Below are 19,305 nucleotides of genomic sequence, written 5' to 3' on the forward strand. Positions count from 1 at the left end.
GGCCCCCATGAATAGATAAGATATAAATTATCAGAGAAGAAGGAGGAGGAAACCACACTCTAGTAAGAATAATGTAGGATGAAGCATAGTGGACATGAACACGGCTTATATAGGAGACAGCAAGAGCTGCCTAATGTTGGTAAATAAACATAAAATACATTTATACAGGTTAGATATAGCCAGATTACCAGGAGTCCTAATTATTACTATGAAAAAAATGAACTTGAGATCCATTAGCCAATAAGTAGTCACTGACTACTTTGATCCAGAGCAATGAAAGTGTACAGGAGTTTCTATCTACATTTTTAAGGAAATTATACTCATAAGGATTATTTGATAAAGATCTGAAAGGATATGGCTGCTATCTATACTACATATTTAAAAACTTTATTCACTTAACAAATAAGCCTACCATTGCAGTTTATAAACTAAATAAGTTCAAAAAGCATATTTATATTAATTAAATTTTTTAATATTCCCCAAAGAGCTGATTAATTTAAATACCTATTGATCAGAGACTAGGTCCAAATGGCAACCCAGCATCACTTGCCAAACCACACACAATTTCACTATTGATGCTCAAATGCATCTGTGGCCCCACTTCAACTAGAATTGTATACAAATCCCATCTTAACTCTTTTTGGGTGCTAAATGTGTTCACCCCAGACTTGTCAAAATATAGATATCTTTTGATATTCTCTTAGAAAAATCTTACTCTACAGTCACTACAGGAGGTAGAAAAGATTCTATTTTGCAAACTTTAAGAATGTTAGTCAAAACTGAAATTTTCTCGATATGGAGAATTAAGAATTGCCTGGATGGCTTTTAATTTCTATTAAATTCCCTGGCCCTGGAATCAGCTATTGTTGAGATGGTTAATGACCATTGTGATATTAATATGAAAATCAAAGCACCATTAAGGCTTCACAGTACACTCAATGGAAATGGCATAGAAACACCCTGGAGACTGGAGAGTGGAATGGAAAGGAAGGGGCTTTGGAACTGGACAGGCCTGGCCTGTGTCTTGGCTCTGCTGTGTATTAGCCGTGCAGCCATGGCAAATCACTTAGCCTCTGAACTTAAGTATCCTCACCTATAAAATGGATAGAGTAATGAGTTATCCTTTCCTAAGAAAGATAACAGAACATTTAGCTCTATGTCTAGCAATATACTGGGTACTCAATAAATTGTGACTATCATTATTATTAATAATAGTAGTAATATCACCTGGTTCTTTAAAATGCTTGAGTACCCCAAACAGAGGCAAGTCTTCCACATCTACCCACTCTCACCTGTAAGCTTCTCTGCTAACATATTGAGTTGATCTGAGTTAAGGCCACGGCCAACGTAGGATGAAAACTGCCAGCTCATCACTTCCAGGAGTTGACTCAAAGTGGCAGATGGAGGATTATTAAAGAAAACCAGGTTCTGAAATAGAGTTGTAATGATGATTATATTCATTAATCACACCGAACACACTATAATTCAGTATATAAAATTCCTCTTTTAAACTCTTTAGGCCAACCTAAGTTAATACAGAATATTGTCTCATCTCTGTTGTGCTTTTTAATTACACTGATTTTGTCTTTTCCTAGAGTTCCTTAATCCTTGAATCCAATATAATATATGGCTCCATCTTATCCTTAAAAGAATCATTGGGCATCTCTTAACTTTCCCTGGACTATGAGCTATCAATCAAGTCATACAAGTGCTTAATACTGTCCAACAGATCACTGGGCAAATATTCTTTTCTGAAATAGTATTAATCTTAAGCAAAATCTGTATCAAGTTATTTAATTACTTTATCATGGGTTGGTACAAGTTACACCTTGACCAAACAAAGAATCCCAAAGCACAAAAATAGATAAGTCTCAGGCTAAAGTAGATGACCCTACAATGTGAATTCATAATTAACCTGGGTCCGGTTTTATGAACAATGTATTAGTCTTTTTCTTTTGATCTGGACAAGAGACTCTTCTATATAACTAACTGCAAACAAGATTGCTTGTACCAGAAACTGGGTCAACAACAGCAAAAGAGAAGACTTCATCTCAGATTACTGGAAAGCAGAAGGTGTGAAAGCCAAGAAAGATGTTCTAAAGAGAGAAGGAGGGGAAGAATTGAGTAATGTAGAGCAGTACAGGGAGAAGCATGAACTACGCTGGGCAGCAAGAAAAGGAACCAACCCAAGAGATTTCAGAAGGTGGGAATAAAAGAGGATACAACATCCAACAAGGAGTGGGAGATAGGAAAGGAAGGAATGGAGAGAAAGAATTTCCAGATAGGTAGTTTTCCCCGAACTACAGAATTGTGTCTGGATAAATGACCCAAAGGCATAGAACCTAATTGAGGTCTGGGGGCTTAGGTTTTGAAGCAGAAGAGAGTGAAGAAGAGAAAGCAGAGTTCGTTTTTTGCTGGACTCTGTAAGTAGGCTGTGCATCCACATTGTAAGCTGTAAATGATCTGCATCCCCACATTCCTCATCCAGGAGCAGAGCAGAGCCTGGGACAGTTAGTGTGACAGCTTTGGTGGCTTTCTTATAGAAGAAGGATTTGCTGAAGAAAGCAAAGTGCAACAGTGCTGCACTCAGAGACATAGAAGTGACCCATCTTTCCTCCTCCATCCTGAAGTTGAACTGAAAGCTCTGAATATGCATATCTCCTACTGGGGAATCACGTTTAATTCCAGGGGTGTAGGCCCTTCTTGGTTTTAAAGACCAGATAACTTCTGTAATGAGTGGGTGCTGCTGTCACTGCAGCCTGAGAGGAACTGACACACCACGCATGCTATGCAGTTAATCTGTCCCAAAATGCCAGGGCATGGGAGGATGAGAGGGAATCGGGCTGAGTCATTTTCCATGCTGTTTCCTTATTGGGCACATTTTTTTTAAAAGGGAAAGAACACTTAGAGCTAACTTATCACTTCTGTTCTTATTGCTAGAACCTAAGGTAAAAAAAATTTTTATTCTTCACTTAAGAGTGAATATTTGCTTTGAATTAAGAAGAAATGTTATTTATATTTAACCTATTTTCTCTAGACCTTCGTGGTTTCCAGGACAACACAATGAGATTTTGTAAGAGGGAACAAGGGGAAGGGCTGACTCATCTTTTTTGCCGCTCCCTTCCCTGGTTGTCTTTTAAGACGAGCATCTGTTTTCATCTAGCTTTACAACTTGAGGCCAATTTTTGACCAATGTCTCAAATAACCACCAGATGGCATTAAAACCCAACTCAAACCTAGAATGGATTTCATCTATAATCAACTTGAAAATTTGTATAGTCAGAGGGTAGTTAGGCAGGACTGGTTGGTATTCTAGTCACTTATTTGGAAACCAATTTTCTACCTTTATAGAAAACTCAATGTGGAGGTGAGGCCAGTAGTAGTTGAGGAGGTAAACACAGCAGTCAGATGGTAAATTCTAGACCAAGAAGCCTCCCCACAGCCCAATTAACAGAGCCACAGGATGGACCTAGAACTCTCTGTGATGCACATAGTTGGGGGCTGATCAGACAGACCCTCAGAAGTAACCAATACCTGTCTGTCAGTTTTGCTAGCCAGAACTCTCCCAGCATCCAAGACATCAAAACATATCACTTTAAATATAACATGAGAGGATTCATGCAGCTAAATATATTGGCGTTCTGGAAGTAAACAACCCACAAGACATGCCAAATTTCACATATATAGATACATGACTATACATTCAAGATTCATATATGTATCTTTAGATGCAGATGGGTTTTTTGACAATAAATCAAATAGAATTAAAGGAGGAGAAATAGGAATAGACTCTACCTGGGAATCATTGGTTGACACATTGTACCAAATGACGGATGCCCAAGCATTAGGTAACTGACTGACATTGGAAATCATCACCACAGGTAATGAGCTGGTCTGGTTAAAAAAAAAAAAAAGCAGAGTTATTACAGGTAGTTGTACCTTGCACTGATTTTATACTTGACCCTGTCCCCTAAAGGGCCATCTCAAGCCAGCTCTACTCCTTTAATCCTGGTGTCTACACTGCCCTGGTTACTAAAATGTCTTGTGAAGGTATGGGAACTTTCTGAGCATATATGAATCAAGGTATAGGGATGAAAGAGGCCATAAAAACAGGAATCCTTTCAGAGAGCTTGGTCAGTTAGCTTCTCCAGTATCTTCCTGTGACATTATACAGATATTTATACTTATATCATATATAGCCTAAAATGCAACTAATTAGAGCTTGTTATTGATTTTGTGACTGTTTTCTTAATAAGTTCCTATAAAGAATTTAATTTTAAATTTATCTATGAAATGGATCCAATATTCAATTTATGATACGACATCTAATTAATGTCAGTACTAGACATGGGCATTTTCATTGCAGAAGATGGAGGGGTAAGCAATGTTGGAATACAAAGCTTTATGAGAAAGACAGCTGCCTGGTCTGCTGTGAAATAGCAGCTTAGTAGTATTGGTCCTGTTGTTTTCAACCTCATGGAATAAACAGGCTTTTACAGGCTAATGTGCAAAACTAATCAACCTACATTAGTCCCTTCCCATTAACAGAGCTGAAATACCCAGCTTAATAGCTCATGGAAACAGAAGTTTAGGAAAAAGAGATGAGGAAGGCGTTTGTGGAAAATTTTTACATATTTACACTCATTAAGATAAGAAAGGGAAAGTGAAGTCTACAACAATACATCCCACAAATAAGATCATATTTGGGGTGTGTGAAACTGTGTTTGTTCCTTCATGCACCCATTTATTCATTTCTCTAACCTATGTTGAGCATCTACTATGTGCCGGGCATTGAGTCACCGGTAATGAAGTGACAAAGTCATGATGCTCTGCCTTCAAGGAGCTCCTAGTCAGTCATGTTCAATTTAATCCTCAAAATTGCTTTATTCCTTCTTTGAATATAACTGTGACTGTTACAAGAGAGTCAAAACAATGTATCGTTAACATTCCTATCATTCCTCTTTACTCATTACATTAGAAAAACTTTCCTTCTGAGGGATTTTATGTACAAGTTAAATTTTTGAAAATATATCATTATGTGACATGGTTTAAGAATACTTATTTCTCTTTAGGCTTTCCACTAAGTATTCATGACTCAGAAGATTCCAGAAAATGAACCAACAAACATGCACTCTGGACAAGCAACTATTCAATAGATATTGTTGATAATGCCCATGAGATTTTATCGTTTATATTTAACCAGAATAGTATACATTCTAAAGGTAGAATGTTGACTAATTAGTAACTGTCTGACATACTGGTTTTCTAAACTAAATAATTTTCTTAACAAAATTCTAAACAAAAATAATAAATAGGGTATATACTAAAACCTAACAAAGACTCAGCTTTCGTCTACAAATGCCAGCCAATTACTGAATATATTATTAGTAAATAGTTGATTGACACCTACCTCCAAATCTATGGTCAGGCCATAGAGGCAGATCTGTGATTCAAAGGTTATAGAATGAAGCTCTTCAGTCACCATGTGACAGCCCTAAGGAAGGAAGAAATCAGTTGTTGTCTTACAAATGCACTCCTGCTATCTATTATTAGGCCCGTGTCTACAAAAATTAATAAAGTCTTAAAGTTAATGTCCCAAACATTCCCTATTATGGAACATTCCCTCTTATTGTTTAAAAAAGTTATTTAAAGTATATACAGAGTGAGAGACCTTATTTCCACAAACAGAATGTTTTTAAGTCTTCCTAACAATATAATTTGACTTTTAAAATTCCAGCATATTTTCATCAGTTTAAATGCAGACAAATAATTCTTTACTTTTAATTTTAAAAAATTAGTCCTTTTGGCTTACAAACTATTAATAAAAGCAAGGCATATGTGTATAGATATAACAGAAACAAGTCAGTGTCATAATGAATTTGTTTAAAAAGTGAAAGGAAGTTTTTTTAAGAACAAAAAACAAAAAACAAAAAAAAAATAATTGTGCAACAGAATCAGAGGGCAATCAGCCCAAATTAGAGAAAGAGATGCAGGGTTCCTAGAGGGATGTTGCCAAGAAAAAAGAAAAAAAAACCCAAAAAACAAAAAACTCAGATTGACCTGTTTGACTATATTGCAAGAAGTTTTCAAGTTTCAGGGTGGCTCAGTTGGTTAAGCATCCAACTCTTGATTTCAGCTTAGGTCATGATCTTAGAGTTGTAAGATCAAGCCCTGAATTGGGCTTCATGCTCAGCACGGAGTCCGCTTGTCCCTCTTTCTCTGTTCCTCCCCCCTCTGTGCACTGTCTCTCAAATAAATAAATAAATAAATAAATACATAAATACATAAATAAATAAAATCTTTTTAAAAATTCTTATTAAAGTGCACCTGGGTGGTTTGGTCAGTTAAGCACCTGCCTTTGGCTCAGGTCATGATCCCATGGTCCTGGGATCGAGCCCCACATCAGGCTCCCTGGTCAGCCGGGAGCCTGCTTCTCTCTCTCCCACTCCCCCTGCTTGTGTTCCCTCTCCTGCTGTCTCTCTCTCTGTCAAATAAATAAATAAAATCTTTTTAAAAAATTTTAAAAATAGATAAAAATCTTATTAAAAAAAGAAATTTTCAAGTTTTGAAGCAAAGTTTTGGGCTACATAAGTGACAGGTACACAAAATAAATTGAACGGCTAAAACAAAATTGAGGCAAACTAATAAATCCAGGGAACACTGGAAGTAATATACGAATGGAAATGCAATTATACTATGATATATGGCTCAGCTGTTAATAATTTTTATATTCACAGTAATGTTAAAATTGAATATATTGACTAAACCAAAATATGTTCTATGATGATACTGTGAAGATGGGGGGAATTTATATGCATAGAGAGCTGGTATAAAAGAGCCATAGTTTAATCTTTTATAGAAAGAATTCAGAAGTTAAATGTATAAACTTTTAAAAATCAAGAAGTATTAGTATGATATTAGCATAATACTTCGACTCAAAAAATGATCACCTCTGGAAAGTAGGTTTGGTGTGGGAAGGAGTGGGACAGAAATTGCTGTTTTGCCCTAATAAAATCTTACAGCACCTTCCTATGTGCCCAAGACCAGCAGCATTGTCAGCATCTAAAAGCTGTTTAGAAAAACAGGTGTCATCCCAAGCCAAGAACTAGATTCTGCATTTTAACAAGCACTTTGGGTGAAATTTGTGAGACAATGAGTCTCAGTGAGCTACATCCACATGGTGTTTAGTTTCAAAAGAGATGTGGAAAATTTGGAGATGATGTAGAAGGATTAAACAATTTTATTTTCTTTTTAAATTATTTTTATGTTCAATTAGCCAACATATAAAACTTCATGAGTTTTTGATGTGATGTTCATATTTCTTAAGTAGTCTCCATGCCCAGCATGGAGCCCAACGTGGGGCTTGAACTCACAACCCTGAGATCAAGACCTGAAATCAAGAGCTGGACATTTAACCAACTGAGCCACCCAGGTGCCCTGAAGGCTTAGACAATGTTAAAAAACAAACCCTGTGGGAAGCTGTAAACAGAAGAGGAAAAAGTCAGGATGGCATTGGGTGTGGCAGAGTCAGCTCTGGGAGAAATGATCTAATATTGAATATGTATTAATAACAAGTTGGAATCTACCTGTATTAAATTTCAAATCACAGAAACAGTTCCAATATGATATGAAGGACAATTGCATGAGGAAGACTTTATTGACAATGAGGAATGTTAAACTTAGGATTCGTTACTAAGAAGGAAGTACAGAATTAAAGACTCCTCTCTCCCTTGGGTTGGGTCACTGTTGGTACCTTACACTGACTTGAAGTAGCTGGATTCACTAGATCTTTGTGTTATGGCACCTGTGGGTTCACCATCGAAAGTGTGAAAAACCAGGACTCCATAGACAGAGCAATGACACTCAGAGTTGTCCATTAACTTTGGAAAACGACTACATGCTTTAGTTATCACTTTACTCAATTGGAATGTGGATGGTGAGAGGTTTCCTCAGTGACTCAAACTAATTTCTTTTTTAAGATTTTTTATTCATGTATTTGAGAGAGAGAGAAAGAGAGAATGAGAGAGCAGGGGAGGGGCAGAGGGAGAGAATCTTCAAGCAGACTCCCCACTCAGCATGGAGCCTGATGCAGGGCTGGATCCCAGGACCCCAAGATCATGACCTGAGTTGAAGTCAGACACTTAACCAACTGAGCCACCCAGGCAACCCCCAAACTAATATCCAATGATTACTTAAACCCCTGATGCAGTTGTGAGGCACATTTAGAATGAAATCCAGCGAGGAAGCTGACATGTAATACACATGCCTGGAGAAAAGCGGCTCTGACAAAAGGAAGCGTCATTAACTTTCAAAGCTCACATGGCCATCAGTCATAGACCTTACTACTTTATCAGTGTAGTCCAAGCCAGGGACACTATTCAATTTCACAGTCCCAGGATCCATTCTTTATAGAGTGGGGAAAACATCATAGATAAGATGCGCCATTAATGGCTGTGTTTAAAAGCCATTCTAATCATCTGAGATGATTATGGATTTAAAATATCCATATTTATGATATTTTTATTATATGGCACCGAATAATGTAAATGGATTGACTTCATTGTAATTGTAAAGAAAAGTACACATTGGATAATCTGCTAAGAAACTGGAAAACTGGCAGAACTACTTGACCAGGCTCCTGGAAAAGAAAATACACAACCTTTGAAAGGTAGGTATAGATGTCACCATATTCTTTTTTTTCCCCTCTGCTCAATGCCTAATAATACACCCTGGAAATCTAGAATATGTTAACAAATCATTATGGCTTTTGACTTCAAAGGAAACCCCTGTTAAAATATGACTGGGATAAGACTAATTTTCATCTAAATTCTTTGCTCACCTCTTTTTTAAAAAAAGATTTTATTTATTTATTTGGGAGAGAGAGAGCACATAAGGGGGGGAGAAGCAGAGGGAGAGGGACAAGCAGACTTCCAGCTGAGCACAGAGCCCTGAGCAGGGCTGGATCCTGGGACCCTGAGATCATGACCTGACCGAAGTCAAGAGTCAGACACTTAATCACCAGAGCGCCCCTCCTTGCTCATCTCTTAACAAGCCATAATCTACGATAATGTTGCACGGGGAAGACTACGTGGAATAGACAATAATTAACAATAATCCATTCACTTAGTGAATATTTGTTGAATACCTATCATGTGCTAGACACTGGGTTAGATGCTGGGAAACAATGATAAAGGGGGAAATAATGGTACAATCACATGAGAGATATACCTCAATCACAGAATCATAGGAAATAAATGGAATAGGACAACTAATTCTCAGCCCATAAAATAAGGGGACTACATGGAGGGAGTCCCATAAAAAGTCTACATTTTTAGTGTTATTCTTGTATCAACATCTCTTTTAAAAAGTGTTACCACTACTTAAATTGTTCAGAAGGAAATCAACTTTCCATGAAAACGCCTGGGCTAGTTGGCACGTGAGTAGTAGGTCTGTGCTTGAGAACGGTGAACCTTGAAAGAACATCTGTTTGGCTATTTTGTTCAATGAAGCTCAAGTCACCCAGGCTTTACTAATAGCTTCTTGTGCTTCATGACTTTCCACCACATAAACAAAATTACCTACCACCTCAGTCTGTGGCGAGAATTGTCATTTATCAGTTAAAGCCCACTGACAAAGAGCAGACTTGAGAGGCTGCAATACCAGCTTGCCTGCTCAAACAGTTTCCACATTTCAAGAATGACTCTCTAGCCAGCTTTTTGCCAGAGAAGGACCTCTGGGAAAGCCTGCTTCCTGAGAATGCTTATTTTACAGGGACAACCTGATGCCTTCCAAGTTTGGCCGTTCGCTAGGTGATGGAATTGTGTCTTCGGGGTGGCTCTTTCAAGGAAAGAACGAAGGTGGGAGAAAGAGGCAGTAGCAGCTAACCTTGATTTGGTTACAGCACGTCGACAGATTTCCCATGGGGCGTTGTGAAATTGCAAAGCAAATTATTAGAATTAAATTCATTTTTTTACAAAAAAGTAAAGACCGTACTCTATGTTACACTTTTGCAGATTACAGAACCTTAGTCAAAAAAGCTTTAGAAACTGTCTAAATCCAATGGTTTTCAAATGTTTTTTAATCTTGAAACATATTCTTGAAAAGAATTTCACCGCCTGGGTTCCGATCTGTAAAATATATAAAATAGAGCTATCTTGACTGAAACAAGGCTGGGGATCCCAGAGCTCCACCTTTCACCCCCAACCCCCAAATCCAGAGATGGCTCCTAAGGTACCTCTTTGGTTGTTCTGGAAGAGTATATGTCTAATGCAACTTCCTCCCTTTATCCAGTCCTACAGCCAGGACCCCCTGCACATCCTGACTCACCACCTCTTTTTGGATAATGTGAGTCAAACAGCCATGGGTGCTAGGGAGATTTTGAATGGTGCCCCTAGGGAAACTATCATTCATGGTATCTTGATATGTTCTCAATCATTTAGTAAGTATCCAGTCCAAGTTTTGACAACCACAAAAGCAGAACTGAGGGGCCCAATGTGTGTGTGTGTGTGTGTGTGTGTGTGTGTGTGTGTGTGTGTGTGTGTCGGATGGGGGCGCAGGTGCGGTGGTAGTAGGAACCTAAGACATGTGATCCTATAAAAAGGGCATACATACACGGTGCTTTGAGGTCTTAGGGACCTGGAGCCAGCGAAGGATGTGCTCAGGGGCCCCTGAGGGGAAACATCTCTAGCCAAGCACTTTGGCAGGTGGGTAGAGAAGAAGGATCAGCAGTTTGTCCTAAGTCAGGTACCATCTTTACAGATATTTCTCCACCAGTGTAAATATGTGTTCTTTACAAAGGGGCAGCCCTGGAAGCTGATCAGGAAGAGCCATAGCGGACATCTGCACAGCACAGCGCAGACTCTCCCACGTACCATCTCCTTCGGTCCTCTTAACAACCGCGTAAGTGCGCGTCAACCTGATCCCCATTTTACAGATAAGAAAGTGGGAGCTAGTGAGGGTAAGTGGCTTGCACAAGGTCAGCTGCCTGTAAGAGCCAGACCCCAACACAGTGCTATTTCCAATCTCCAACTGATACATGGAGGAGATAAGGGAGAGGTCAACAACATTTCCTGAGAAAGCATTATTTTAAATTTCTTCTACACTTTGTAAGGATTCTGGTGCAAGATAGCTATGGGATTTCTGAGTGGGTGGACAAAGTGAGAAGAATAAGAGCGGCAGCTAGAGTACAGGAGAAAGGATGAGATGCTACTCAGAAAGATCTTCCTTCTAGGAATCCCAGCAAGTGCAGGGAGCGTGCTGAGGTGAGGGGCAGGAGGTCAGCACTACTCCCAGCGCAGGCTTTATGATTCCCAGACGCAGCATGGCATAGTGGCCAAGAGCATGGAGGTGGGAGCCAGACTACCGTGGTCTGAATCTTGGCCTGACCACTCTGTGCCTCAGTTTCCCTACCTAAAATAAGCACACTAATAGTAACTAGTTCATAGCTTTGTCACAAGAATTACATAAATCAATGTCAGTGAAGCTCTCAGTGCCCAGGATGCAGTAAATGCCACGGGAGGATTTGTTAAATGCATTCTCATCTGGCTGTGAACTTCCGCTGCGGGTGCTCACAGATAAGCAACAACCACTACATGAAATCCGAAAATGAGGTATCATATCCTAGCTTCCTATTTTCCTGACATTTTGGTTACTACCATCTCTGACACTATGACTTTATGAAGTCCACTTTATCGCTAGATCTTCCCCCAAGCTTTTTCCTGACTTCTTTTGATCATTCCTACTGCCTGGCCAAGCTCCTGATTCCTCTGTTCATCTTTCTGAGCCCTCTTCATATGTTTTGTGACTTTACAATAGTTCCTGCAGCACATGAAACAACCTTCCGGTCTGTGGTGTGTTTTCAATGTCCCTAGGTGTCATATTACAATTCTATCATCAGGGGGAGCTCGAGGAATAGCTTAAAATAAAACGGAGCTAGCAAACTTGGGGGTGGGGAAGAATAAAATCATTCTGGCGTGACTGCACCATTTTGTTATTAATCAGAAAATAAGAGGACATACATTCAAAGTATATAAGTAGACAGTGTTAATAAGACATTGCTTGGTTATTATATAGGAGAAGATTATTTTTGTAGATTTCTACTCTAGGGAAACCCAAGTAAAGGCTTTGATTTTACATTTATAAAGATGACAATGTATTGGAGAGTTGAGCTATTTAGATTTATTCCCATTTCAACTGTTTTACTTAAGAAAAGTTCAGAAGCATTGTATTTAGTCTATTCAGACCTAACAAATACTGTTCAGGGATGATACACTGCATGAAATGTTTGTAACTCTGGCCGAAATTCCAGGGAGATGCATGAAATGACTTTTTACTTAAAATGTGCTAATGTTTCAATTAGGAATTTTGGAAAATCTTTATGGATTTCTATGAGGTGGGAACAATAAATCCTACTTATCTGGTTTATTAGAATATCCTTAAACTCAAAAGCTCTGCTTCTGTGATATCTGGGTGGTAGAGACCTGTTTGCAGCTCTTCCCTAAGCCAAGGCTCTACCCTGGGAGGAAAGCTTAGCTCATCTTTGGTGTGGCTGTGATATCTGGCAAATGCTCTTTAAGACACAATTAAAGGAATGAAGAATTCTTGGAAGGGAAAATGCAGAGCATTAAACCTGCTGGGGTCAATCTTTGTGGTTTTGTGGGGAGGGTTAGATTGATTGCAGCTGAATGCTGGATTTTTGAAGTGCAAAATTTTCCTTCCAAATAATTCAAAGAGATTTCTCTTAGAAGCTGTGACTCTAAAGCCAGGAGACTGAATTCATACCAACCACACCAGCACTAAGTTTCCCTGCTTTATGACAGCGCTGTGTAGATGAGCTTACATACACAGCATCTCTGAGCAGAGCGCTTTGGGCATTACTACCTTGATCCGTTAGAGGAAAAACATGCAATATTTCTCGGTCAGATCATTTGCAAAGGATCATATTTTCAGTCACTGTTAGAACAGACTCAAACCCAGGTTTTCTAATTCCAAATATGTAAAGCATAGACACATGCCCTAGCATCTAGGCCAACTAAACAGATGATCTCCAAGGCCACTTCCAATCCAGGATCTGACCGCTCTCTCAGTTACTGACTCAAGTGCAAACACTTGGACCGCATCAGTTTGTGCTGTGAATCAATTCACCCAGTGGAATGCAAACCTTACATATAAGGGCAAGGATTGATACCATAAATTAATAGGACTGGTTTTCACCTGAGATTTACACATCGTATGTCATGAAGTTTGAGACTTGCCTCTTCTCTGTGGAAAATGAGTGATTTTAAGGTATTCGTAATAGTGGAGGACTGACTAAAGACGTTATGGCACACCTATAAAACGCAATACAGAGCAACCACTTTCAGTGCTGCTCTCCAGGCGGATTAGGTTATGGAAAGCTGTTCACCTTACATTGTTATGTGCGGAAAAAAGCAGGTTATGAAACAATGTGTGTATATATATTTATAAGTAATATATACATAGATACAGGTCTACAATGATGTGAACCAAAAGGTTAATGGTTGTTCTCTTTTAAGAGGGTGTTATTAGGGTGCCTGGGTGGCTCAGTCGGCTGAGCGTCTGCCTTGGGCTTGGGTCGTGATCCCGGGTCCTGGGATTGAGTCCCACGTCAGGCTCCCTGCTGGGGGGGGGGGGCCTGCTTCTACCTCTGCCTCTGCCTCCCTCTATCTCTGTCTCTCATGAATAAATACAGAAATTCTTTAAAAAAAAAAGAGGGTGTTACCATATGAAATTTCTGTTTTCTCCTTTTTAAGACAAAATTTCTTATACTGTCTGCAATTATCAAGTTTTAATTTGTAACCAGAGAAACACAAATTTGACTTTACATAAAATTATAAAGGGCAGTTTAAAAGCTTTGTAAAAATAAGAGATTATAAGGTTGTTTCTTTTAAAAAGTATCTTGTAGAAAGCATTTTGTACCTCATTTCCTTTGCCTCCAGCGCTGGACTTCATTTCCTTTGGTTGCTTTGCAAGAAAAAGAACAACAGTGTTTAGACGGAGAAGCATTATCAACTAAATATCAAGCTGGTCACACTATTGCAGTGATTTTCTTGGCCATAACTTTGCCTTTTAGAACAGTAACCCAGATGTCTTCTAATTCTTGGAAACCCAGCACAGTCGCCCAGATTCGACAGAAAGCAGCTCTCTATTTCATCTCATGGGACGCCACTTTAGAAACTTTCACTGAGGTAAGTGAACAAGTTGGTAGACTCTTACCACTATGTTTTTCAGCCAACAGTCTGGAAAGAGGAAATCACGCTGGGTTGTTTTAAAATCTACTGAGCACTCCTTTGTACCTGGAAAGTAGCATCTGAGCTAAGCTGTGATGATTCTCAACCCCTGTGAAACCAAGTCCAACACTGAGCGCCGGGAAAACAAATGACGGGACAGTGTGCCCTACGGCACAGGGAGCTACTACACGGCACTAGAGGCTTAGTGACACAAAAATGTTCAGGATATGGCTTACTTAACTTAAAGAGAAAGGCAGACAACAATTTATATAGTGTGTACAATCTGATTCCACTTAAAAAGTCCATATACATGTATGTATAATATAATGAAAACAAAAGTAGTTAATAGTGTTACAAGGTAATGAGATACGGGTGATTTTTAATTTTTAAATGTTTGCCTCTCGGACTTTCTACCTTTAGTTTTGTATTAAAAAGCAATTAAAGTTATTATGCAAAAGATAATATATTTAAAAATGCTTTGCAACTAGAACAGGACCATAAAAAGTAAGGTTTTGTTAATTTATATATTATACCTGCTGGAAGAAAGACCTAAACCACTTTTTGGTATGTTCCTTGTTCTCTTCCACATGACTTTTTTTGAGAGACAGACATCTCTAAGTTAAGGTCTCTTACAGCTTTACTTATTAGCAAACATTGTCCATTACTGAAAATTTCTTAAGGATAGAAATTGAACGTAAGCAAAAAGAGCACTAGTTATAAGGATGTATAACACATGACTTGTCATTACACTTCATTTTTCAGTCTCACACTGGAGGGATTCAGTTAAAAAGAAATGTACTCTTCAATACTAAAGATCAAACAAAAATAAAATCAAAACCAAAAACCAGCATAAATTTGTATACACAGGTATCTATAAACGTAATTTTTATCTTTTAGAAAGACCCTTTGAGGCTGATTCGGTGGTGCCCCAACACTCAGGTGAGGTACTTCCTAAGTGTTAATAAACCACGAGTAACATGCATCTGGCACGAAAGCAGTAGAGTCTTTGGGAATCTAAGAACTATACAAAGAATTAGAAAGAAAGCAGGAGGAGAACTCTAGGTTAAGAGGAAGTGGTAAAAACAAGAAGCAACAGGGTGAGGCTGGGTCAGAAGCTTTCTAGACATGCCAAAGCGAACTGTGTGCAACTGCCATACCCAGGAACATCCTACTTCCTCAAGCTACTCCGAAAATGAAAGCACCTTCGGCCAGACATGTTGTTGCTGGATATCATTTCTTGGGGAGATTTAAAAAATAAAATCAGGAATGTCTATCCATTATAAGATCAATTATCTCTGTCATCATTATCAAAATATATTGACCAATTGCCATCCATATTTAGGTACCATATCACCATTGTTGAGAACTCAGACTTCTGAGTTAAGGTTCTGTGTTCTTTCTGACATTTTTTAATTCTTCAATGATGGCATGCTTTGTTTCTTAATATGGCCCTTAATCTCATATAAGAAACCCCCCAAACCAAAAGTACATTGACTTATAAGGCCTAGTCATAAAGATGTATCTGATTTGGGGAGGAAGAGAAGCTTGTGTAACTGAACTCACCAAATGTCGAAATTCTACCGAGAGACTTCCATTAGAAGATTCTTCAATGGACATGGCTTTGACGTGAGTTCCACAAAGGACAAATCTTCGATTGCTAGAGGGAAAATCTTAGCTATTTACATGGTCTCAGGTAAAATATATTTATGAGAACAGCAAAAAAAAATCTAAAATAAATTTCTTACCTTAGAGTTGAAACATTCCTGTAAAACCAAGAAGATTCCTTAAAAAATGAGCTATTTTATAGATGTAGTAAAAACTTTCTTTGATACTTTAGAGGATGGTATAATATAGTCATAAATTTTCATTTCAAGACTTTATAGTAAAATTTTCTAAAGTAAGTCTTCATTGGAGTTCTATTAAATGTTTGAACTTCAAAGTCAAATATTTGAAGTACATTGATATGTAATGTCAGAGAAATACATTTAAAAGTTTGAAATTATTCTATAAAATGAGGAAAGTTCTTTCTAAAAGTCTCACATTTTCATGTTTCAAAATGAAATTAGAAACTTACTTGTCAATTGATGCTTTCACCTTTACTTGATAGTTTAGTTCTGGCAATTTTATTAGTAGTCTGGAAAGACACATAAACAAAGAATCAGAGGCAAAAATGAAAAGTGCTAAAAGTCTTTTTATATTTAAATATTTAAATATATTTATGTCATATATGTAAATCAAATTTAGCTCATCTCTAGTTATATGTTAGTGTGTTTTAAAAATAATCAATTCATTGTTGAATTACTATATTGCACACCTGAAACTAATATAACACTATATACTAAATATCCTGGAATTAAAATAAAAATTAAAAATAAAAATGTCCAATTCTTTAGTTTGTCATGTTACTGATATTGACACCAGCCACTTAATATCATATTGACAAACATTTGCAAAGTATTTTCAGTTGATGTACATCGAATAATACATTGGGCTAGTGAGGGGTGACCACGTGAAATAGGCAAGAAGGATCATACTTCAGGATCTGATTCACTGGAAGATGCTGATGACTACAGGGAATCCCATATCACCCCTTCCTCTGAAATAGGAGATGGAACACTATGTTAGGGAGGGGTTTTAGGGAAAGTCCTGAATAACAAGTGAAGGATCATCTATCAAGACAGTGGAGATCAGGGTACAGAGAGGAAGGACAGGGGCCCAACTGACAGGTGGAAGAGGAAAGCGGGAACACTCAAATCAGGGACTAACGGTCAATGCCCCTGGTCATCAGTTCAAACAACATGCAAGGTGATGCCCAGTTGGGGGTCTCTTCCACTCGGAACTCTTGACTGAGCAATTTCTACTCATCTCCCTTTTTGTCCTAGAGAGTATCCTAGACTTACCATATCATCTATGGGGGTGCCTCAGGGAAAAGGAGAATGCCCATCACCCCTCTAACCTACTTCCCTTTAGTGTTACTATCTTCTGGGTTATATAGAGATGTGGGGATGAAGAATGAACAACTCTTGAAAACCATGAAATTTTAAAAGAGAACATGGGATAGGCTGGTGATGGGTAGTAAGGAGGGCACGTATTGCATGGTGCACTGGGTGTTATATGCAAGTAATGAATCATGGAACTCTACATCAAAAAAAAAAGAGAGAGAAGCTGGCCTCTGGCTTTTGTTCTTGGTTCTTAAGTCTTGCTGCAAATTTCACACAAAGGAAACGATTAAGAATTTCAAGTAATGTATTTAAAATGCATACTGAAGAAAAATGCTTTCCCTTTAAAAATGGAGTTCTGAGGTGACGGGTGTTAACTAAACTTTTTGTAGTAATCGTTTTGCAGTTTATGTAAGCCAAGTCATTATGCTATACAGCTTAAACTTCTATAGTGCCTTATGTCAATTACATCTCAATAAAATGGAAAGGAATAAAATAAAATAAAAATAAAGTTCTGATAGTGATATGGGATCAGGGAACCTATCATGGGGCCCTAAATCATTATCTTCCTTGGCATCTTCACCTCTTGTCCTAGTCAGAGGTGAGTTAGTGATTAGGAATTTAAAGCTTGGGGGCCTTGGAGATTGATGCATGACGAAAATCTTTGGAAGTTGAAGCTCAAATTCATGATTTTAAGTGTCATTAGGGAAAATGATACATTTTGGTTACTCAGGCTAATGGAAAGGATCAAATGCATAGACAAAGCAACAATAACACAAAAGTCATATGTCTTTAAATCTGGTACATAGTAAGGATATATTGGAAATTACAGCACTGAGAGTTTTCATGGAAAATCCTAAAAGCTACTTCCAGGCCATCACAGGGAAAAATATACCACTATTATTTCCTGGGTAAGATATTCAAAGGCTTCCATATTCTGTCCCCAATTCTACCACTCCCTGCTTTACACACTTGCAAAACAGACCCAGGAAGTCATTATTTCTTTAATCTTGCTCTCCTACAATCCCACTCTCCTTCCTCTCTCTGCTCCTCCCAGAAGGTCCTTCCTCAAAGGGACCACAAGATTTCTCTAGACTCTTTAGTCTTCTCCCAAGTTAATCTTTTCAGCAGTTGATCCCATGATGCCCAATACTGTGATTCCATCCTTTCATGCTAACATCCCTCAGGTCTTCATCTTTACTGTCATATTCTTTATAAGCAGGGCCCTCATATTAACATTTCTGAGGGTATCTACCATAACTCAGTGCTGGCATACAGGAGATGCTTAATACAGAAGAGTTGAATGAAAGGCACTACGAGAGAAATTAGTCTTATTTAAACAACGGCTATGGCTCCACAAACAATGGAAAAGACAGAGCACATTGGGCCTACCTTAGCTTTACAGTGAACTGGATAAGAGTTTTAAGTACCATCGGTCTCTGGGGGTGGGTTGGCATGCATGGCTGTCGTTCAACCACAAATGAGCTAGATTAAAAGGAAATAAAGCACGTCATTTGAAAGCATTGAAAATATCGACAGGCTGAAAACCACAGAGAAACAGGATGCCGTCCTCTTAAAAAATCCAAATTTTCTACATTTACAAGACATTCAAACCTCCGTTAAGCTCAAATCTTTCCAAAGACTTCTCATAAAAAATTACAAGGAGATGGAAAAAATGCCTAACGATTGGAAAAAAATGCCTAAAGACTGTCCCTTAAATAACAACAGTAAATAATTCTTAATTATTATACTTGAGAATAAAAGCCTATTTTTATCATACTAAACATAGAGTAAAAAGTTAATTTCATGCCATCATTGAGCTGGATATTAGAATTTCCGATACATATTAGTGGGATTTTTTTCTTCAGCTGAGCTTATACATATAAACAAGGCCTCTGCCCTTCATTTCTTGGATATGTACTTAAGAAGAAATTGTCAAAATCTTCTTTTCTAAAATGTGAAAAATGAACTTCAGCTGGATACTGTGGTTGGCTCACAGAAAACTGAGTCAGTTTTTGGGAGAAGTGCTGAATAAATAGTGAAGAGCAGAAATGTTTCTGGAACTCTCTGGAGCTTTATTCACTTTACCCTGAGGCTCACTGTTTAGCACTTCCCTACCT

General features: G+C 38.1%; 1 protein-coding gene across 2 annotated transcripts in view; it reads right to left on the reverse strand.

Moving 5' to 3' along the window:
• STAT4 (signal transducer and activator of transcription 4) overlaps positions 1-19,305 on the reverse strand; it is an 88,602-nt gene that overhangs the window by 7,081 nt on the left and 62,216 nt on the right. For both annotated transcript variants that reach the window (XM_045806359.2, XM_087862183.1), the window contains exons 10-17: positions 18,578-18,670; positions 16,321-16,380; positions 15,992-16,009; positions 15,810-15,903; positions 13,936-13,980; positions 5,411-5,494; positions 3,796-3,894; positions 1,293-1,428 (exon numbers count right to left, since the gene is read on the reverse strand). In XM_045806359.2, coding sequence (XP_045662315.1) covers positions 1,293-1,428; positions 3,796-3,894; positions 5,411-5,494; positions 13,936-13,980; positions 15,810-15,903; positions 15,992-16,009; positions 16,321-16,380; positions 18,578-18,670 — 629 coding nt within the window. The remainder of the gene's footprint in view (positions 1-1,292; positions 1,429-3,795; positions 3,895-5,410; positions 5,495-13,935; positions 13,981-15,809; positions 15,904-15,991; positions 16,010-16,320; positions 16,381-18,577; positions 18,671-19,305) is intronic.

Source organism: Ursus americanus, chromosome 1 (genome assembly GCF_024610735.1).
Source record: "Ursus americanus isolate L20-20 chromosome 1, mUrsAme1.1.p, whole genome shotgun sequence".
NCBI lineage: Eukaryota > Metazoa > Chordata > Mammalia > Carnivora > Ursidae > Ursus > Ursus americanus.